Source organism: Amphimedon queenslandica, unplaced genomic scaffold, assembly GCF_000090795.2.
Source record: "Amphimedon queenslandica unplaced genomic scaffold, v1.1 AMPQUscaffold_12998, whole genome shotgun sequence".
In the NCBI taxonomy this organism is placed as follows: Eukaryota; Metazoa; Porifera; class Demospongiae; order Haplosclerida; family Niphatidae; genus Amphimedon; species Amphimedon queenslandica.
The window spans coordinates 43,202-66,006 of NW_003546766.1; the positions used below are offsets into that span (position 1 = coordinate 43,202).

Here is a 22,805-nt window from a genome sequence, read left to right on the forward strand (position 1 = left end):
TAGTCATTAAACTGGTAACATGAGAGTGAACATATCACAACCTATTACAAATAATAATAAATCAATAATAATATTAACAAACATATGCCTTGTATTTTACTAAAAAGACTAATTTTAAGATAATGTTGTCCAAGTTTTTTGCTTCTTCAAAATCATTCCGAGTATTAATTAGCTACTGTAAACTGCTTTATGCAAATATATATTTCATTTGGTGTTAGAGGATTATGCTTCACTTTCACGTACCACACAAAACTTCCCACAAACAATGGAATACGATGTAGAATGTGGCATATCATGGTTTTTGTCACATAGGCTAGAAAATCAGGCATATGACTTTCTGAACACAATTGTATATAACTTCTCCATTGTCCACAACAAAATATCTGTCAAATTTTTAGAAAGCTGTGAATAAACTGTGTTTTAACATAATGACTTGCCCATTTTAAAGAGAAATCAGGAGACACTGGCTTTACCCACTGAGAGTATTTATACATTTCGTCATCAGCAAATGACCTTTCATATTTGCAGAAAACCACTGCTTCAATTTAATGACACTATATAAAGTTTTATATTTATCTATAGACCAGTTGGCACTAAGTATATTCATAAATTTTGAGTATATTCATTGTGATACCGTAAATAAAGTAAAATTTTCCTACCGCCATTTTGGAGTCTTAGTTACTAAGAGTTGAATGGGAGAAAGTAATATCTTTGCTTCTATATCTTCTAGTGGCACTTATTAAATTCCATGAGCCAACTCTAGACACTGGATCATGGTCAGTAAGCAGTAGCAATATTGCTGTATCGAATAAATACAGCAGTTTTTGGAGAATAAGCTCTTTTCACTATCGCTCCATAGACATCCATTCTTGCATCCATTGGAAGTATGACTCCAAAATGGCGGAATGAAAATTTTACTTTATTTACAGCATCACAATGAATATACTTAAAATTCTATGAAATACTTAGCACCAACTGGTCTATTTATGCCGATGAGGCCTTCCTTTTATCCTTTTAAATTGGTCCTTAATTAAAGCCACTCCTGTGTCTACTTCTAACTGAGCCTTTAATGCTTTTATTGTAAGTGTCTTGGACTTTTTCTCAGTTGAGAAAGCTGCTTAATTTTTTGTCAGTGTCAGTGGTGTTTGGAGTGTCAGTGTTTAATGATTACTTCCTTCACCGTACTTAAATAACCAAATAATGAACAAAGTACCCTTGGAAGCAACTACAGTACCTCCAATTATCTAGCAGTGCAGTATGTAGCAGCTCATTATGACATCATAATCCTGTTTAGCCAAAATTAATATTTAATTACCAGTTATGCATACCACAGGTCGGATTATATTCGCAACTGCTAATATTGGCAACAATAAAAACTAATAAAAAGGTTCAATTAATATTTAAGATCTCTAAAATTTGTATTTGTTTTTGTTGGTAAAGAGGAGGTACTTTGTCCTTATCTGGACTGTAACACTAGACACTGCCATGCCCTGGTCATCATCAGCTTCAGCTATAACAGGTTCTAGGCTGAGTCTTTATTATGTGGGTGGCTCTCTACCCTTCTCGGATCTGGTTTCCATTGGTGGACTGCAAGAGTCTAAGAAATTCTTTTCTCAGCTTGGCTGTACTGAAGTAACTGTTGGAAAAAAACCCAATCAGACTCGTATTTGTACAGAGTTTTAAAATAACTTTGCATGCAGGATTATTTGGGAATTAAACTCTAAATTTGGCATACTTAACATGATTGCAGCATTTATAAAGGGCTTTAACTCTATGCCTGACAATTTGTTGTAGAACTACAACAAGGTAATAACAATTAATAAAAAAGCAATTACCACGCCTCTTTTTAGGGCAAACACGTGCGTTTTACAGGAAACCACACCTTCTTGGCAAAAATTGGTATTGAATAATATTAGTGGTAAAATAGAAACCATAGGAAAGAATAGAAAAGTGAAAGAATGCTTTGTCGGCACTTTGATATAATTGCTATTCAACACTTATTTTTTTTTTTTTTTTTTTTTTTGCAAAAAGTTGACTATTTGTTGATGATATTGTAAAGGCAATGAAACTGGTTGTAAGTAAATGCAGCAGCTAAAATCTATGTAGGTGCAAGCAGTTTAGGTGCTTTGGAGCACTTTTAAGTGAATGGAATAGAACTTGCAGGTCTACTGAGAGCTCTTGAAAGGCACAAAGATACTCTATGAAAAACGATCAAAATGGCTGATTGGGCGTGGTCAAGAGGTGTGGCGTCGAATAATTGATGATTTCCATGACAACATAAATAATTCAAAAAGTTGTCCAAAGGATTAATCTTTGCGAATTACTTGTGTAAGGAAAAGGGTTAAAGCTGCCTGTTGTTTTTATAAAATAAATGATGGCCAATGTACCTTTGGAAACTACTACCTCCAACTCAGGTATAGGGACACGCACATTATTCGGGAATTTCTTTTGGAATAATGGGTGTGAAATTTAGAGAAAGAATAATGGGTTAAAATTTGCCTGCCTGGATCATGTGATCAATATTTAACCCTTTCAATACTGCATTAGCATGTGTCAGCACTCAGCAAACAGTACAGTACAATTTAACAGCACTTCACAGCAACAGCAATGAGTAACTCCACTGGAAATAATACTGAACAGATTTCAGGACACTCAAAGTAATTCACTTGAGGATTACATTGAATCATCAGTAGTGTTACAGTATAACCATGAATGATGATATTAATAATAATCAAAATGAATTTTTGGTATTATCAGAGCATAATAATGGGAATAATGGGCCAAAAAGGAGAGAATAATGGGATTGAGGAAGAGAATTGAAGAATAGAATTATAGGGTTGAAAAAAAGAATAATGTGCATGTCCCTACTCAGGTAGGCCTACCTAGCAGTGCAGTGCAGTGTGTATGACATCACATCCTGTTTTGTCAAAATTAATTTACCAATTACCGTAAATGTTCAAATAAAAGCCCGGGCGTTTATTTCTTTCCTGGACAAAAAATTGCGTAAAATAAAAAAAGAAAAAGCAAAACTGGGATTCGAACTCGGAACTCCAGGTTCCAGGCACTTAGCTTAACAAGTTAGGCCATTTGGGACACTCTTAAGGTTTTGGTATTTATATTGAGTAAAATATGCGTATCTATACTTAGAGAATCTTAGTACCAGGCGTTTATGCAAGCCCGGCCTTTATTTGAACATTTACGGTATACATATTCACTTTATGATTGACTAGTTAATATATTATATACCACTGAAACCATGACTAAGATTAAAATTACAGAAAAAAATGTCAACTTTAATTTACTTTGATAATCAACCTTTACATCAATTTATTTAAGGTCTTTAAAGGCTATATTTGTCTATCGTTGGTATTTGATACCTTGATATAGAGGGGTACTTTGTCTTCATTTGGATTACAACACTCTAGGCACTACCTTTCTATTGTCATTAGCTTTAACTGAGTCCAACTATAATAGGTGTGTATAATATGCAACTAATGGCACAGACAGCGGGTCGCGGGTCATGCTTTATTACAAAACTCACTAAAGGTATAAAATTTTATATTAAAGTGTACTGAACTGATTGTCCTGGAATCCCTGTACTGTCTGTTATATAATAGATAAATGCAAAGGTTCAATTTTTAAGATAATTAAAATCTTTCCCTTTGCCTACAATCACAACTTTGTTCAATTCTCGCAGCTAGGGTGGTCTATATGTTCCAGTTAATATTGGAATGATACCTTATTTGGCTACAAACTGTTGTAGCCAAACTGATTTAGTTGTGTTGTTATGATAACAGTCACATGACTTTGATAAGGTCTATTAATTTTCTGCTATTATTGACATAAGATGGATCCTGTCTCTCCAGAAAGAAGGAGGTTGTTACCCTCTTCTTCACTTGTTATCAATGCAAGTAAAAGGAAGTACAAACCTTTCAACTGCTTCAGTAACTACTGTAAGGAATTAAAGTCTCGTTCATTGAGTTTACCATTAATCCTCCTACTGATTTATGCTCTACCAGTTAACATTTGTGTTGCACTTACTGATTCAACTAGTAGCCTGTTCAGTCAATGTGACTTATTTCACTCTAAAAGTGATACATTTGTTTTTGATGTAGCACTTGTATTAAATGTATTCTTTCTTCTTGCCCCTTTCTGTGGTTGGTTATCAGATACTAAGATTGGTAGGGGTAATGCTATTTATCTTGGTCTATGGCTTGGTTGGATTGGTACTCTAATACAAGCCATAGGATGCTGTTTGCAGTATGATTCCTTTCAGTGTAGCACTGTTTCTTTCATAGGAAGAGTTGTAATTCCATTTGTTTTTATGTTAATATCATTGTCACTCCTGTTACCTAATATATTACCATATGGTATAGATCAGTTGATGAATGAATCTACTGTCAAAATAAGAGCATTCATTCACTGGTTCTCACTCTGCCTTTATGGTAGTTCTGTATTTTCATTTATATCAGATGGGCTCATTCTTTCAGTTGTGGCCTTTGCTCTCTTTTCTTTTTCTCTTTGTCTTCATTTCCTCTTTAAGCATTGTTTTGAGCACATACCTATTCCTAATCCTTATAAAATTGTATTTAAAGTACTGAAGTTTTCTCTCACAACTAGTGGCACTAGAAGACAGCATCGTAGTGCATTCACATACTGGGGAGAGGAGCCCAGTAGAATGGATCTTGCTAAGGAGAGGTATGGTGGTTGTTTCTCTCATGAAGAAGTGGAAAATGTAAAAACTTTCCTACAAATTGCTGTTGTTTTGATTACTGTTTTCCCCTTAATTGTTTCTATCTTTTTTTTATTTCGTTTATCTAATTTTACTATACAATTTAAAGATGGCTCTAATGAAAGTTCTGGGAATGGTATCTGGCTTTTAAGTAACATCATCCCTTTGTTTGTTCTGGTCCCTTTGTTTGAACTGGTTATTCTACCTCTCTTCCCTAAATTAGAATATTTCCTAATTAATCCATTGAAAGGACTTGGTTTGGCTTATATTTTCCTCATATTATCAATTATTAGTGTTTTCTTCATTGACTTGATTGGAAGGATTGTTGCTGATAGTGACTCCAATATTCCTTGTTTCTTCATGTGGAAATCAGTCCATCAAACAATTGATATTTCCTATTGGATACTACTCATACCATCAGTATTGGCTTATACAGCATATTTTTGTGGTGGGATGTATTTATTTGAGTTTATGTGTTGTCAGTCTCCTTTTGGTATGCATGGAATGATCATTGGACTTTGTTGGTTTTTCAGTGGTATATTCATTGACATTGCTATAGGTATATTTTTAATAGTTTATTATCACCCTATACCCTTGGTCAAATTTATGTCATGTACCTCATGGCTCACTATCACCCTTTGTATAATTGCTGTTATTGGATTAGTGGTGTATGTATTAATAGCTCGATGGTATGTCAATAGGGTCAGGGATACTGATCTTGGTCTACGTGCAGCAGTAGAAGAACATTGGGAGAATAGACTGACATCAGAAAATGACACCGAAACAGAAGATTTTCTTATTTCTAGTTTTAAATGATATTTTGTTATTTTTGCATTTTTAAGTAATTTTGTAACTTTATTTTGATGATCATTTCCTGCGCTACACTTTATAATTTTAGTCCTGCCTTAAGAAATTTTCTCTATCAAGCAGGGGAAGATGTATTGCATTATCCTTAGCTATAGTGAATAAGTATCTATCTTCTCCTTCCCCTTTAAATCATCCTACTTCTTCAATCACTGAAGGACAATGTTCTTTGTCTTGATATACAGTCTGAATAAATCAAAGTGGCATAATCACTTAGTAAAAAAATCTTTACCTCCACTAAAACAACAATAATGTTTTGCTTTGCCTTTAATTTCTAAGTTTGTGATGAAATTTTAATATTGTATTTGTATGGAATGTTTTAGTAGGCTTTCCCATAAAGCTTGCTAAGTGAGCCTAACAGCATACTTCATGAGCTGACAAGCACTAAAATATAGTACATGGCATTTTGAGCAACTTTAAAATTCATCAAAAATTTTAATTTAAATTGGAATTTAGCTGAAAATTTTTATGCAACATAAGTAATCCTGGTGTATCAGAAAATGTAGTAAAAATGAAGATTACTCACCTAGTCATTTTTTAAATGTTTTTGTACTATAATAGTGCAGGGTGTGTGCACTGTTTGGCCTAATTTTGAGCAACTTCAAAATTCATAAAAATCCAAATGTGATTGGAATCAGCTCAAATTGTCCACACAACATAAGAACAGAAAATATTTAAAATTAGAGAATTCTCACCTAGTCATTTTTGATGAAATTTGCCTATATAGTATATACAGGATGCGTGGTTGAATTCTTGAGCAACTTTAAAAATTCATAAATATTCAAATAATTCCAAGAATTGTTTGATTTTATATGTAGTATTACCCGGTATGTACCATGGAAGCCATCTGCTGTAACATTAGAACAGAACTTGTGTAATAGTAGAAACAAGATAGGACAGGCATTTAATTTATTGTACCATTTAAGAACATTCTAGATTATTCTTTTTCATTTACTGGACTATTCCTTTGTTGTGTGGACTATTCTTTTTGTTTACTGGAACATTCTGGGCTAGAATGTTCCAGATTTGTACCTTGCTATAAATATGTGTGATTTTTGTAAATAGTTGGTTCCTTGCTTGGTAAAAACATATTATTAAACCACTTACTTCTGGTGAACACTGTTACAACTTGACATCGATAAAAATGCTGGAAAGAACCTGTTACATGATGTAAAAGCACAGCTGGAGTCTCTTGGACAATTACAAAAGGCACAGCCACTAGCCAACCAACATCTTGTCCATGCTAGCTGTACTTCACCAAAAAAGTATTGTTTCCTAAAATTAGTTATAGACTCTATATGTACCAGTTTGTCAGTTACTATTGAAATCCTTAAAAACCAAAGTGCATTCAAGTGGTTGAACTGACCACTGCTTTTGAGGTGTTTAGCAACCATCTCTTTGTGGTACTCTGTGACAGCTGTTTTTGAGACCAGATCGTCCACCCCTTCCTCCACAGAACCAAAGTATTTTTTCAATATTTTCTGCTAACTGATCTAGCTGTGGTTTTGTGGTATTCAAACTATTCATAATGTTGTAATTGTTGTTATAATTGACAGTCACATGACTTTGATAAGGTCTGCTATTGAAATAAGATGGATCCTGTCTCTCTAGAAAGAAGGAGGTTGTTACCCTCTTCTTCACTTGTTAACAATGCAAGTAAAAGGAAGTACAAACCTTTCAACTGCTTCAGTAACTACTGTAAGGAATTAAAGTCTCGTTCATTGAGTTTACCATCAATCCTACTATTGATTTATACTCTGCCAATTGAAACTTGTATTTTAATCACTAACTTGTCTAGTAACCAGTTTAACCAGTGTGGCTTATTTCACTCTAAAAGTGATATAATTTTAAATAATTTAGGGCTCATAGTAAATGTTCTCCTACTTTTTGCCCCTTTCTGTGGTTGGTTATCGGATACTAAGATTGGTAGAGGTAATGCTATTTATCTTGGTCTATGGCTTGGTTGGATAGGTACTCTAATACAAGCCATAGGATGCTGTTGGCAGTATCATTCCTTTCATTGTGGCACTGTTTCTTTTATAGGGAGATTTCTAATTCCTTTTGTTTTTATGTTTATATCAGTGTTGCTCTTGCTCCCTAATATATTACCATATGGTATAGATCAGTTGATGAATGAATCTACTGTCAAGATAAGAGCATTCATTCACTGGTTCTGGCTGTGTCTTTATAGTGGATATGTGTTGCCTATTATTATTGCCAATGAACTCACCATTTCAGTTGTAGCCTTTGTTCTCTTTTCTTTTTCTCTTTGTCTTCATTTTTTCTTTAAGCAACGTTTTGAGCACATACCTATTCCTAATCCTTATAAAATTGTATTTAAAGTATTGAAGTTTTTTCTCAAAACTAGTCGCACTAGAAGACAACATCGTAGTGCATTCACATACTGGGGAGAGGAGCCCAGTAGAATGGATCTTGCTAAGGAGAGGTATGGTGGTTATTTCTCTCATGAAGAAGTGGAAAATGTAAAGACTTTTCTACGTATTGCTGCTGTTTTAGCTACTGCTTCCTCCTTATTTGTTTCTGCTTTTCCATTTATATTCCATTTATCTGATTTTACTGCACAATTTAAACATGGTTCTAAAGAAAATGCTAGAGATGCTATTTGGATTTTTGGCAATGTTGTCCCTTTGTTTGTTCTAGTCCCTTTGTTTGAACTGGTTATTCTACCTCTTTTCCCTAAATTAGAATATTTCCTAATCAATCCATTGAAAGGACTTGGCTTGGCTTATGTTCTCATCATATTATCAATTGTTAGTGTTTTTCTTATTGACTTGATCGGAAGGATTGTTGCTGATAGTGACTCCAATATGCCTTGCTTTTTTATATGGGAACCAGTCCATCAAACAATTGATATTTCCTATTGGATACTACTCATACCATCAGTATTAGCTGGTGCATCATATTTTTTCACATGGATATCTTTATTTGAGTTCCTGTGTAGTCAGTCTCCTTTTGGTATGCAAGGAATGATTTTTGGGCTGTTCTTGTTTTTCAATGGTCTATCTACTGAATTTTTTATAGGTATATTTTTAATTGTTTACTATTACCCTATACACTCAGTCTCATTTATGTCATGTACCTCATGGCTCTCCATTATATTTGGTATAATTGCTGTCATTGGATTAATGGTGTATGTATTAATAGCTCGATGGTATGTCAATAGGGTCAGGGATATTGATCTTTGTCTACGTGCAGCTGTAGAGGAACATTGGGAGAATAGACTGATGGCAGGAAGTACCATAAATGACAATGATACCGAAGATCTTGTTATTAATAGTTATAGATGATTTTGTTAAATTTTTGTTCCCTATTTACTTCAATTTTGTGATTTTACAGTGGTGTAATCATGTTATGAAGTTTTTTGTCAGTGAAAGTATCACAATCCATTACAAATAATAATGAATTAATAATATTAGCTAAACATGCCTATTTAACTACGAAAACTGATTTTAAGATAATGTTGTCCAACTCTTTTTGCTTCGTCAAAATCATTTACCTTCCGAATTTGCAGAAAACCACTGCTTCAATTTAATGACAATACATAAAGTTTTATAATTATTTATCTATCTCAATGGGGCCTTCCTTTTATCTTTTAAATCAGTCTTGATTTAAAGCAACTCCTGTGTCTACTTCCAACTGAGCCTTTAACCCTTTTATCATAAGTGTCTTGGACTTTCTCAGTTAGCTGCTTATTTTTTGCTCAGTGTCAGTTGTGTTTGGACTTGGAGTGTCAGTGTTTAATGATTACTTCCTTCACTGTATTAAAAAAACCATTAGTAAATCACATTAAGTTGACAGTAATGCTTTGATGTTGTCAGCATACTCTTAAAATAGTGTACCTCACACTTCTCTAATATTTGGAATGTGAGGATAATCTTCTCATGCACATGCCTAGAATCCCCATCCATCAAAAATTGAACAGGATGTTGTAGTAGTTCTGGTAGCAGATCACCAGTTTGAGAACTATTCAAGCTGGAAAGGCACAGTAGACCAAGGGTTAAACCAAATGCTATTAATTCCTTGATGAGCGGTAGGCTTGAATAATACACATAATGCACAGTAATGAATAAATTAATCATTTACATAACAGTTCCATTGTCCGATGTGCTAAGCTCAATTGCATGACTGACCATTATGTCCTCAGTATCATCATAATCACATGAAAAAATACAACTGGTCAGTTAACAGTATATGTACACTAACAGTAATAGGTATGATAGGAGATAGTAGTGGTGGATCACTTAAAGTTGAAGAAGTAATAGTTCCATCATAAGGGCTGAGTTCTGCCCTTCTCAGATCTGGTTTCCGTCAGTGCACTGCAAGAGATTCTTTTTCCAGTTTAGCCGTACTGAAGTCACTGCTGGAAAAGAACCCAATCAGACTCGTGTTTGAACAGAGTTTTAAAGAAACGTCTTTGCACAATTATTCGGGAGTTGATCTTAAAAGGTATAATTAGCTTGATCACAAAGATTTATAAGAAGGGTTGTGTGTGTGTTTCTATAAAATTAATGATGACTAAAGCACTTTTGGAAACAACTACCTCCAATTGAGATAAGCCTATAGCAGTGCAAGTGCAGGCAGTGTGTATGACATCACATCCTGTTTTGCCAAAATTAATTTACCAGTTAAACATATTCACTTTATAATTGACCAGTTGATACATTATGTACCACCACTGAAACCGTGACTAAGGATTTAATTTTGTATTAATTTGCCTTTGTTGGTATAGGGACGGTGTTTTGTCCTCATCTGGATTGTAGATATTGCCCTTTTGTCATCAGCTTCAGCTGTAATAGGTGTGTAGTATATTATACAACTAATGGCACAGACAGTGGGTCTTGCTCCTTTGCAAAAGTCATGAAAGGCATCCTGATTGTCCTTGAGTCCCTGTACCGTCCATTACAAAATGGACAAATGTAAGGCTTCAGCTTTTGAAGATAATTAAAGATCTTTCCATTTGTCTACAATCATGATTTTGTTCTCTACAATCAACTCTTGCCTATAGAGTGCTCTATACTTTGGAATGATTATGATACCTTATTTGGCAACTGATTTAGCTGTGTAGTTGTAATGTTGTTATGATAGCAGTCACATGATTTTGATAAGGTCTATTGATCCCCTGCTATTGAAATAAGATGGATCCTGTCTCTCCAGAAAGGAGGTTGTTACCCTCTTCCTCACTTACTAACAATGCAAGTAAAAGGAAGTACAAACCTTTCAACTGCTTCAGTAACTACTGTAAAGAATTAAAGTCTCGTTCATTGAGTTTACCTTTAATCCTCCTACTGATTTATGTTCTGCCAATTGAAATTTTCATTGAAATTACTGTCTTGAACAGTAACCTGTTCAGCCAGTGTGACTTCTTTCACTCTGTAAGTGATACATTTACTTGGGATATAGCACTTATAGCAAATGTACTCTATCTTCTCGCCCCTTTCTGTGGTTGTTTATCAGATACTAAGATTGGTAGAGGTAATGCTATTTATCTTGGTCTATGGCTTGGTTGGATAGGTGCTCTAATACAGGCCGTAGGATGCTGTTTGCAGTATAACTCTTTTCAGTGCAGTACTGTTTCTTTTATAGGGAGAGTTGTAATCCCTTTTGTTTTCATGTTAGTCTCGTTGTCACTCCTATTACCTAATATATTACCATATGGTATAGATCAGTTGATGAATGAATCTACTGTCAAGATAAGAGCATTCATTCACTGGTTTGTACTCTGCCTTTATAGTAGTGTTGCATTCCTGACTTATATTTCAGATGAAGTTACGATTTCAGTTGTAGCCCTTGTTCTCTTTTCTTTTTCTCTTTGTCTTCATTTTTTCTTTAAGCATCGTTTTGAGCACATACCTATTCCTAATCCTTATAAAATTGTATTTAAAGTATTGAAGTTTTCTCTCAAAACTAGTCACACTAGAAGACAGCATCGTAGTGCATTCACATACTGGGGAGAGGAGCCCAGTAGAATGAATCTTGCTAAGGAGAGATATGGTGGTTGTTTCTCTCATGAAGAAGTGGAAAATGTAAAGACTTTTCTACGTATTGCTGTTGTTTTGGCTACTGTTTTCTCCTTATTTGTTTCTGCTCTTTTATTTCTATTTAATTTATCTCAGTTTACTGCACAATTTAAAAATGGTTCTAAAGAAAATGCTAGAGATGCTATTTGGTTTTTTGGTATTGCTGTTCCTTTGTTTGTTCTGGTCCCTTTGTTTGAACTAGTTATTCTACCTCTTTTCCCTAAATTAGAATATTTCCTAATTAATCCATTGAAAGGAGTTGGTTTAGCTTATATTCTCATCATATTATCAATTGTTAGTGTTTTTCTCATTGACTTGATTGGAAGAATTGTTGCTGATAATGACTCCAATGTGCCTTGTTTCTTCAATTGGAAATCGATCCATCAAACAATTAATATTTCCTATTGGATACTACTCATACCATCAGTATTAGCTGGTACATCATATTTTCTCACATGGATATATTCATTTGAGTTCCTGTGTTGTCAGTCTCCTTTCGGTATGCATGGGATGATTATTGGACTGTTCTGGTTTTTGCATGGTATATTCACTGACTTTGCAATTGGTATTTTGTTAGTATTCTATTATCACCCTATGCATTCAGTCACATTTATGTCATGTACTTCATGGCTCTCTCTGCTATTTGGTATAATTGCTGGTATTGGATTAGTGGTGTATGTATTAATAGCTCGATGGTATGTCAATAGGGTCAGGGATACTGATCTTGGTCTACGTGCAGCAGTAGAGGAACATTGGGAGAATAGACTGACATCTGAAAATGTCACTGAAGCAGAAGATTTTCTTATTTCAAGTTTTAAATGATTTTTTGCCAATTTTGAATTTTTAAAGAATTTTTACCTTTTTTGATCATCATTTCCTGTGCTACACTTTATAACTATAGTGCTGCCTTAAGAAATTTTTCCAGTGATCAGAGTAAGATGTATTGCATTATTCTTAGCTATAATGAACATGTACCCATCATTAGCTCCTTATTCCCTTTGGAGTCAGCCTACTTTCCTTTAATCACTGAAAGACAATGTTTCTTGTCTTGATATACAGGAGAAGCTTTTTCTGAAATTCCAGAGTAAATTAGAATCTAAAGTAGGATAATTATGTAGTAAAAAGTATAATCTTCATTGCCACTAAATTGAAAATAATGTTTTGCTCTGCCACTAATTTCTAAGTCTTTATGAGACCTCAATCATGTCTCTGTATGGACTGTAGTTGCAGCTGGATTTCCCACAAAGCATGCTAAGTGAGCTAAACAGCATGCTTTAAGTTTAAAAGTCACTAAAAATTGAAGTTAAATTAAAAAATTAAGTTTGATTGGAATCACCTTGAAGTTGATACACAGCATAAAGGCTTGTATGTGTATTATAAAATTTTGAGAAGTTTCTCCTTATGACCTTTGTCAAAAAACCCTGTACAGGATTTTTGGTCCAATTTTTGAGCAAATTGACACGAGCATAATGCCAAAAACCCTTTGAGAAACCCTGATTGCAAGTGTTTTATACTGCCACTTTCTTGCATTGGGTCTGGAAATACTGCTGTATTTTAGCATGTTTTTATCAATCAAGGCAAAATAAACTCCACCCAACTTTTTTTTGCAATTGACTCAAAGTAATCCAGTTTCAGGACTTGTTTAATTTGATATGTAGTATTATGTACGATGGAAGCCGTCTGCTATAACATTAGAACGGAATTTGATGCTGTTTAAAAATCCTGGCAAGAACCTATCACATGATGTAAAAGCACAGCTGGAGTCTCTTGGACAATTACAAAAGGCACAGCCCCTATAGACAAGCACAAATTGTCCATACTAGCTGTACAAACCACTTCTTCACCAAAAAAGTGTTGTTTCCTAAAATTAGTTATAGACTCTATATGTACCAGTTAGTCAGTTACTATTGGAATCCTAAAAAAATTCCAAAGCATGTTTAAGTGGTTGATGTGACTACTACCGGCTTCGAGGTGTTTAGCGACCAGTGCTTTGTGGTACTTTGTGACAACTGTTTTCAAAACCAGTTCATCTCCACAAAACTAAATTATTTTTTTAAATTTTCTGTTAACTGATCTAGCTGTGGTTTTGTGGTATTTATAATGTTGTAATTGTTGTTATAATTGACGGTCACATGATTTTGATAAGGTCTGCTATTGAAATAAGATGGATCCTGTCTCTCCAGAAAGAAGGAGGTTATCACCCTCTTCTTCACTTGTTAACAATGCAAGTAAAAGGAAGTACAAACCTTTCAACTGCTTCAGTAACTACTGTAAGGAATTAAAGTCTCGTTCATTGAGTTTACCATCAATCCTCCTACTGATTTATGCTCTGCCAATTGAAATTTGTATTTTAATGACTGACTTTACCAGTAACCAGTTCAGCCAGTGTGACTTATTTCACTCTAAAAGGGATATAATTTTTAATAATTTAGGGCTCATAGTAAATGTTCTCCTACTTTTCACCCCTTTCTGTGGTTGGTTATCAGATACTAAGATTGGTAGGGGTAATGCTATTTATCTTGGTCTATGGCTTGGTTGGATAGGTGCTCTAATACAGGCCATAGGATGCTGTTTGCAGTATAATAAATCCTTTCATTGTGGCACTGTTTCTTTTATAGGGAGATTTGTAATTCCTTTTGTTTTCATGTTTATATCAATGATTCTCTTGCTCCCTAATATATTACCATATGGTATAGATCAGTTGATAAATGAATCTACTGTCAAGATAAGAGCATTCATTCACTGGTTCTGGCTGTGTCTTTATAGTGGCTATGCATTGCCATTTATTATTGCAGATGGACTTACCATTTCAGTTGTGGCCCTTGCTCTCTTTTCTTTTTCTCTTTGTCTTCATTTTTTCCTGAAGCATCGTTTTGAGCACATACCTATTCCTAATCCTTATAAAATTGTATTTAAAGTATTGAAGTTTTCTCTCAAAACTAGTCGCACTAGAAGACAGCATCGTAGTGCATTCACATACTGGGGAGAGGAGCCCAGTAGAATGGATCTTGCTAAGGAGAGGTATGGTGGTTGTTTCTCTCATGAAGAAGTGGAAAATGTAAAAACTTTTCTACGCATTACTGTTGTTTTGGCTACTGTTTTCTTTTTATTTGTTTCTGCTTTTCCATTTGTATTCCATTTATTTCATTTTACTGCACAATTTAAACATGGTTCCAAGAAAAATGCTAGAGATGCTATTTGGGTTTTTGGCAATGTTGTTCCTTTGTTTGTTCTGGTCCCTTTGTTTGAACTGGTTATTCTACCTCTTTTTCCTAAATTAGAATATTTTCTAATTAACCCCCTGAAAGGAGTTGGTTTGGCTTATATTCTCCTCATATTATCAATTGTTAGTGTTTTTCTCATTGACTTGATTGGAAGGATTGTTGCTGATAATGACTCCAATGTCCCTTGTTTCTTCATGTGGAAATCAATCCATCAAACAATTGATATTTCCTATTGGATACTAGTCATACCATCAGTATTAGCTGGTACATCACATTTTGTTACTAGGATATGTTCATTTGAGTTCCTGTGTAGTCAGTCTCCTTTTGGTATGCATGGAATGATCATTGGACTGTTCTGGTTTTTCAATGGTTTGTCTACTGACTTTGCTATAGAAATATTTTTAATAGTTTATTATCACCCTATACACTCAATCACATTTATGTCATGTACCTCATGGCTCTCTATGATATTTGCTATAATTGCTGTCATTGGATTAGTGGTGTATGTATTAATAGCTCGATGGTATGTCAATAGGGTCAGGGATACTGATCTTGGTCTACGTGCAGCAGTAGAGGAACACTGGGATAATAGACTGTTATTGGAAAGTGCCACAAATGACACTGATACAGTTGTTATTTCTAGTTGATTTTTGTATTTTTGAAGAATTTTGTGATTTACTTTTAAAATGATCATTTCAGGCCTATCACTTTAAAACTAGCCCTGCCTTAAGAAATGATTCTCTGGCTATCAGTGTGAGATGTATTGCAATATTCTTAGCTAAAGAACATATATCCATTATTAGCTCCTTCTTGTTGGAGTCATCCTACTTTCCTTCAAGGCATGAAAAGACAATGTTCCTTGTCTTAATAGACAGGAGAAGCAATGTCTGAATTGCCTGGGTAAATCAAATTGGATAGTGACATAGTAAAAAAGTATAATCCTCACCTCCACTATATTAACAATTATAGCTTTGCTTTTAATTTTTACATCTTCGTTAAAACCTGAATAGTTTCCCTATTTTGACTGTTGCAGTAGGGTTTTTTGCAAAGCATCCTAAGTGAGCTAAACAGTAAAAGTCATCTGCAAAGCATTAGAATTTAGAATACTGAGAACTTGACCAAATCAGCAAAATTTCTATCATAAAAATGAAGACATCACTATAATGATATAGATGTTAAAATAATGAAACGCAACTACGTAATTTCAAATTATCATATTGGAATAAATCTTCTTACTGCCTCCTTCTCTTTCTCCATTTATGTTATTACTTTTTGACTGGTCGTATTTTCTCAAGGTCTAGCCCTCCTTCATTCTCCTCTTCTTCTGGCTGATTGAAGAAGATTCCTTATTAACTTTTAAAACTTTGTGCTGTTCTGTTTTGTAAGATTGTATTGAGACGTGAGTCACATGACAACAAGATATTGTCAGCTAAAAGGTCTGACTCACATGTTGAAAAATTCCTCCTGATGAATTCACTGAACCTGACAATGAGGAATGACCCACTGGAAGAAGAACCAGGCCTAGACTGATGTAGTGTTGCAGGGTGTAGGAGGAGAGGCCAGTGACATAACTGCAGATGGTCAATCACTATAAATGTTATTAATAGGTTGGGGCTGTCAACTGGTTGTGACGACCTTGACATTTCTGTATGGGTCACTAGATATGAGACACAGTTGATCCCATGCATGCAGTGATACAAAACCAGGAGACCACAATATTCAGATATTAACTACTTCTTAACAGCTGTTTCTATGTCTGAAAGCAATTTTGAATGAGACACAAATTGATTGCTGAAGCTTGTGGAAAGCCAAAGTCATCTTTTTTGTTATTTTTGAATCATAACAATTGAGTAAAGGCTAAAATAACAGTCACATGATTTTGATAATATAGTCACAATGTCACATGATCACTGCTATTGAATTACTACTGAATAAGATGGATCCTGTCTCTCCAGAAAGAAGGACGTTGTTACCCTCTTCTTCACTTGTTAACAATGCCAGTAAAAGGAAGTACAAACCTTTCAACTGCTTCAGTAACTACTGTAAGGAATTAAAGTCTCGTTCATTGAGTTTGCCATCAATTCTACTACTGATTTATGGTCTACCAATAGCAGTTAGCTATTCATTTTTTGAAATCTTTTTCAGAAATTTTTCCCGCAATCCATACAACCAATGTGAATCTATTAAATCTATTGAATCTGTAAATGATACAGTTTTTTATAACATAGGAGTTATAGTAGGAAATGCTATATTTCTTCTCGCCCCTTTCTGTGGTTGGTTATCAGATACTAAGATTGGTAGGGGTAATGCTATTTATCTTGGTCTATGGCTTGGTTGGATAGGCACTTTACTCTGGGCTATAGGATGCTGTTTGCAATATAATTCATGTGGTGCTACTGCTCTGGTAGGAAGATATATGTTTTTTACTGTAGCTTTTGTTTTCATGTTAGTATCATTGTCACTCATGTATACTAATATTTTACCATATAATTTAGATCAAATGATGGATGAATCAGCTGTTAGAATTAGAGCATTCATTCACTGGTTTATGCTGTGTCTTTATAGTGGCTATGTCTCTTCAGTTTTATCAGATGAACTCATCATTTCAGTTGTGGCTTTTGCTCTCTTTTCTTTTTGTCTTTGTCTTCATTTTCTTTTTAAGCATCGTTTTGAGCACATACCTATTCCTAATCCTTATAAAATTGTATTTAAAGTTTTGAAGTTTTCTCTTAAAACTAGTCGCACTAGAAGACAGCATCGTAGTGCATTTACATACTGGGGAGAGGAGCCCAGTAGAATGGATCTTGCTAAGGAGAGGTATGGTGGTTGTTTTTCTCATGAAGAAGTGGAAAATGTAAAGACTTTTCTACGTATTGCTGTTGTTTTGGCTACTTCTTTCTCCCTATTTGTCCCCATTGTTCCAGTTTTGAATAGTTCCTCAAATTTTGTTGCACAGTTTAAACATGGTTATGAAGGTTTGAATGGAAATGCTAAAAGTGTTCTTTGGTTTCTTAGCAACATCATTCCTTTGTTTGTTCTAATCCCTTTGTTTGAACTAGTTATTTTACCTCTTTTTCCTAAATTAGAATATTTTCTGAGTAAACCTTTGAGAGGACTTGGCTTGGCTAATGTTCTCATCCTATTATCTATTCTAAGTTTATTTCTCATTGACTTGATTGGAAGAATTGCTAGTAGCATTACATGTACTTCTAAAATGCCTTGCTTCTTCATTTGGAAATCAGTCCATCCAACAATTGATATTTCCTATTGGATACTACTCATACCATCAGTTTTAGCTGGTACATCATATTTTCTTTCTTATATATGTCTATTTGAGTTCATGTGTAGTCAAGCTCCTTTTGGTATGCATGGAATAATTTTTGGACTATTCTGGTTTGTACATGCTTTCTATATTGACACTGGTTCAGGTATTTTATTAATAGTTTATTATCACCATATACCCTCAGTCTCATTTATGTCATGTACCTCATGGCTCTCCATGATATTTTGTATAATCGCTGTTATTGGATTAGTGGTGTATGTATTAATAGCTCGATGGTATGTCAATAGGGTCAGGGATACTGATCTTGGTCTACGTGCAGCAGTAGAAGAACACTGGGAGAATAGACTAAGGTCAGGAAATGCCATAACTGATATTGATACAAAAGATTTATTTGTTTCAAGTGTTTGATAGTTTTTGTTAATTTTTGCAATTTTTTATTTTATAATAAGAACTGTCACTTCTCTATTATTTGGAATGTGAGCATGCACAATCTTCTCATGCACATGCATGCTGAGTCTCCATCCATCAAAAACTGAACTGGATGTAAACCAATCATTAAACATAGCAAGTTCCATTCTTTCTGCTGTTTCTTGGTGTGAAGGTATCATGGGACACTACCTGTAATTTCAATGATAAATTTTTAAAATTCAAATATCTTAGAGTCTCATAACTGGCACATGTACTCTAATAGGCTGCTAAAACTTTGTGGGACTGTCACCTGGTTGTGACGAACTTGGAAGTTTTGTATGGGTCACTAGATATGAGACACAGTTGATCCCATGCAGCAACGCATATCCAGGAAATCATAATATTTAGATATTAACTACTTTTTACAGTTGCTTTTATGGCTGAAAGCAAATTTGACTGGAATGAGATACAAAAATGACTGTTGAAGCTTTGTGGAAAGCCAAAGAAATGTCTAATTGAGTAAAGGCTAAAATAACAATCACATGATTTTGATAAGGATTCATAGTAGGATCACATGATTCTCTGCTATTGAAATAAGATGGATCCTGTCTCTCCAGAAAGAAAGAGTTTGTTACCCTCTTCTTCACTTGTTAACAATGCAAGTAAAAGGAAGTACAAACCATTTAACTGCTTCAGTAACTACTGTAAGGAATTAAAGTCTCGCTCATTAAATTTGCCATCAATCCTCCTACTGATTTATTCTCTGCCAATAACAGTTAGTTATGCATTTTCAGAAATAGTTTTCAGAAATTTATCTCAAAACCAATGTGGATCTGGATCTATTGCCTCTGCTAACAATCCAGTATTTCATAATCTTGGAATTATAGTGGGAAATACTCTCTTTCTTCTTGCCCCTTTTTGTGGTTGGTTATCAGATACTAAGATTGGTAGGGGTAATGCTATTTATCTTGGTCTATGGCTTGGTTGGATAGGCACTCTATTGTTTGCCATTGGATGCTGTTTGCAATATCATTCATGTGGTACTACTGCTCTGGTTGGAAGATATGCAGTTTTTGGTATAGCTCTTATTTTCATCTTACCCTCATTATCACTAATGTTCACTAATGTATTACCATATGGTATAGATCAGTTGATGAATGAATCTACTGTCAAAATAAGAGCATTCATTCACTGGTACTGGCTATGTCTTTATGGTGGCTATGCATTTACAGTTATATCAGATGAGCTCATTGTTTCAGTTTTGGCCTTTGTTCTCTTTTCTTTATCTCTTTGTCTTCATTTTCTTTTTAAGCATCGTTTTGAGTACATACCTATTCCTAATCCTTATAAAATTGTATTTAGAATATTGAAGTTTTCTCTCAAAACTAGTCGTACTAGAAGACAGCATCGTAGTGCATTCACATACTGGGGAGAGGAGCCCAGTAGAATGGATCTTGCTAAGGAGAGGTATGGTGGTTGTTTCTCTCATGAAGAAGTGGAAAATGTAAAGACTTTTCTACGTATTGCTGTTGTTTTGGCTACTGTTTTTCCCTTATTTGTCCCCATTGTCCCAGTTTTAAGTAGTTCCTCAAATTTTGTTGTACAGTTTAAACACGGCTATGAAAGAAGTGCTAAAAATGCTATTTGGCTCCTTGGCAACTTCACTTCTTTGCTTGTTGTAGTCCCTTTGTTTGAACTGTTTATTCTACCTCTCTTTCCTAAATTGGAATATTTTGTTCTTAATCCATTGAAAGGTCTTGGTGTATCTAACCTTCTCATCATATTATCAATTGTTAGTTTATTTCTTATTGATTTGATTGGAAGGATTGCTAGCAGCATTAGTACTTCTATGCCTTGCTTCTTCATTTGGAAATCAGTCCCTCAAACAATTGATATTTCCTATTTGATACTACTCATACCATCAGTATTAGCTGGTACATCATATTTTCTCACATGGATTTTTTCATTTGAGTTCCTGTGTAGTCAATCTCCTTTTGGTATGCATGGCATGATCACTGGACTGTTCTGGTTTCTGCATGGTATATTTATTAACATTGGTTCAAGCATCTTATTAATAGTTTATTATCACCCTATACCCTCAGTCTCATTTATTTCATGTACCTCATGGCTCTCTCTGCTATTTGGTATAATTGCTGTCATTGGATTAGTGGTGTATGTATTAATAGCTCGATGGTATGTCAATAGGGTCAGGGATACTGATCTTGGTCTACGTGCAGCAGTAGAGGAACATTGGGAGCATATGCTGACCGAAGAAGATAACACAGTTAATGATATTGAAACAGAAAATTATGTTATTTCTAGCTATAAGTGATTTTCTTGTAATATTTTTGAATTTGACTTTTTACTAAATTACTGTTTTATTATACTGAAACTACAGCAAGTAATTCTATAAGCAAGAGCAGGCACTGAGATGGCCTAGCAATTAGAGCAATAATTTTGGCATTATCTTTTCCAATGACACATGAATTCACAACTTGGGCACTTTTAGTCTGGTCCCGCCTCGGGACCAGACTAGGGCACTTTCTAAGGATTCAAACTTTAATAAAAAATATGCAATTTTTACACCAACAGACCTAATGCTAGACCTGAATTCATTAGTGTTGAAGGACAACACTGGCTGTATTGCAGCGACTGTTGATTGTTGCATCTAAACAAAGTGAAATGAAAAAATTGTAAGTATTATTATATAATTGTGGTAAGCTTGAGTGAGTCCTATAGTACGAGACACTGTGATCTGCTTATCTGTACATATACATCATTCCTCAAAAATGATCAATTTAGTACAGTACAACTGGTCAGTATAGACATGTGCATATGATAAAGAAATAAAAGATTAAGTGGATTATTGCAACTCCGCTTGTACCAAGGCTAGGACTAAATTTAAGACCCAGATAAAGAAGGCTGTATAATGAGGGAAATAAATCCAAACCTCAGAAGGCAAGAAACACTTTTAAAATAATCTTTATCAAACCAATCCTGACAAATCATTCATAATTATTACAACATTGAATTCTTCACTTATTTAATTATTTTCAGCACTACAATTTTACAAAGGATTGCTAGCTGTATCAAAACCCTATTGAGGAAAGTCTTTGGCTGCATGTGAGTGAGAGCTGTCTTTCATCTTTGTTTCAATGGCACTTACATGTATATTATGTAAAGACGGCAAGAGAGATTTTAGCTTGCTTTGCTAGAAGAATTTTATTTTTGAACTTATGTCAATGTAATATGAACCTTTGAAAATGACCAATTTTCATTACAAATTTGATAATTGCATATGAAATTAGTCTTAATATCATGTGTATTTTTATTAGTAAAACAATAAAGGGAAGCCATACTATACTGGTCACTATAGGAATGTTAATATTATTCATAGTTGCACTATTATATAGGCGGTAGCCTATATGTAGGATTGAGGTTGATTTTTCAAGATGGCGGCCGTTTTTATGATTTTCAAACACTTACAACTCTTTTATCTTACGTGGTACAGCCTTATAAATGGAGTAGATGAGCTCTCCTTCACTGAGCGATTCTCCTGGTACCTTTAAAGTGAACTGTAATGTAGCGGGAGCTTTTCTGGAGAATAGGCCCAAATTCAAATTTTTTGCAAAATTCTTCAGACTTTTTCTTCTTTCTTTCATCTTCTTCTATCAACACTGAAATCTTTTATACCAGAGAGCTGCTCAAGTTGGCCTTTACATCATTCCTTTGTGCTTGGGTCAAGGATTGTAAATGACTTTTCAAAAAGGAGCAACAGTCTACAAGAAGGCCCTACACTTCTCTGAACACCGGAAGTGCAGGAAATCATATGGTTTCACTCATGCTGTAATGGATACCCATACTATTTTACTTATTTCTCTTACATAGATACTTAAACAGTGCTGTAACTAGCACCATTAAAAGAGGAGAAGTTGCTTGTTATAAAGAAACAAGTTTGGTTCTCATGTGCGAAGTTTAAGCAAAGATATGCCACCGTGAAAATTATTTGTTTAATAAGAATTGTTTGACTTTGATTTTTGTGCAAATCATTCACAGACTACCTGGAACCTCTAAAGTCTTTCCATAGACTTAGGAAGGTGTAGTCTACATGTCCTGCTAGTTTCAATCTTAATGGAGCAGATATAACTGTAGAAAAAGTGCCGTAAACTTGGTCACAATTAGGCGACCTAAAATCCTTGATATACGAGAGCTGTTCTCTTTATTTTACCACATACAGATAGAACCAACTCTCCTCC

General features: G+C 34.5%; 4 protein-coding genes and 2 long non-coding RNA genes across 10 annotated transcripts; all 6 read left to right on the plus strand.

Moving 5' to 3' along the window:
* Positions 1-1,768: 1,768 nt before the first annotated feature.
* Positions 1,769-2,000, plus strand: LOC109585839 (uncharacterized). The gene is made up of 2 exons (XR_002186689.1): positions 1,769-1,806; positions 1,851-2,000. It is a non-coding gene; the product is annotated as an uncharacterized LOC109585839 (long non-coding RNA).
* Positions 2,001-3,847: 1,847 nt separating this feature from the next.
* Positions 3,848-5,548, plus strand: LOC105314318 (solute carrier family 15 member 4-like). Its single transcript, XM_011408418.1, has one exon. The coding sequence runs from the start codon at positions 3,848-3,850 to the stop codon at positions 5,546-5,548; it is 1,701 nt and encodes a 566-aa protein (XP_011406720.1).
* A 1,585-nt stretch (positions 5,549-7,133) lies between these two features.
* On the plus strand, positions 7,134-8,996 carry LOC105314319 (solute carrier family 15 member 4-like). Its single transcript, XM_020001982.1, has 2 exons — positions 7,134-8,638; positions 8,781-8,996. The coding sequence occupies exons 1-2, from the start codon at positions 7,189-7,191 to the stop codon at positions 8,816-8,818; spliced, it is 1,488 nt and encodes a 495-aa protein (XP_019857541.1). The 5' UTR covers positions 7,134-7,188; the 3' UTR covers positions 8,819-8,996.
* A 1,756-nt stretch (positions 8,997-10,752) lies between these two features.
* LOC105314320 (solute carrier family 15 member 4-like) lies at positions 10,753-12,456 on the plus strand. The gene has a single exon (XM_011408420.1). The coding sequence runs from the start codon at positions 10,753-10,755 to the stop codon at positions 12,454-12,456; it is 1,704 nt and encodes a 567-aa protein (XP_011406722.1).
* A 1,311-nt stretch (positions 12,457-13,767) lies between these two features.
* LOC105314322 (solute carrier family 15 member 4-like) lies at positions 13,768-20,941 on the plus strand. Of its 5 annotated transcripts, XR_002186688.1 has the most exons (3): positions 16,770-18,157; positions 18,207-18,286; positions 18,429-18,518. XR_002186688.1 is itself a non-coding variant. In XM_011408422.2 (2 exons), the coding sequence occupies exons 1-2, from the start codon at positions 13,799-13,801 to the stop codon at positions 20,879-20,881; spliced, it is 1,722 nt and encodes a 573-aa protein (XP_011406724.2). In that variant the 5' UTR covers positions 13,768-13,798; the 3' UTR covers positions 20,882-20,941. The 5 variants fall into 5 exon arrangements, 4 of the variants coding, with proteins under 4 accessions (XP_011406724.2, XP_019857537.1, XP_019857538.1 ...); XM_011408422.2 differs by lacking the exons at positions 16,770-18,157; positions 18,207-18,286; positions 18,429-18,518 and adding exons at positions 13,768-15,409; positions 20,771-20,941; XM_020001978.1 differs by adding an exon at positions 13,768-14,177 and having other exon boundaries at positions 17,201-18,609.
* A 1,393-nt stretch (positions 20,942-22,334) lies between these two features.
* Positions 22,335-22,583, plus strand: LOC109585837 (uncharacterized). The gene is made up of 2 exons (XR_002186686.1): positions 22,335-22,395; positions 22,438-22,583. It is a non-coding gene; the product is annotated as an uncharacterized LOC109585837 (long non-coding RNA).
* Positions 22,584-22,805: the final 222 nt, after the last annotated feature.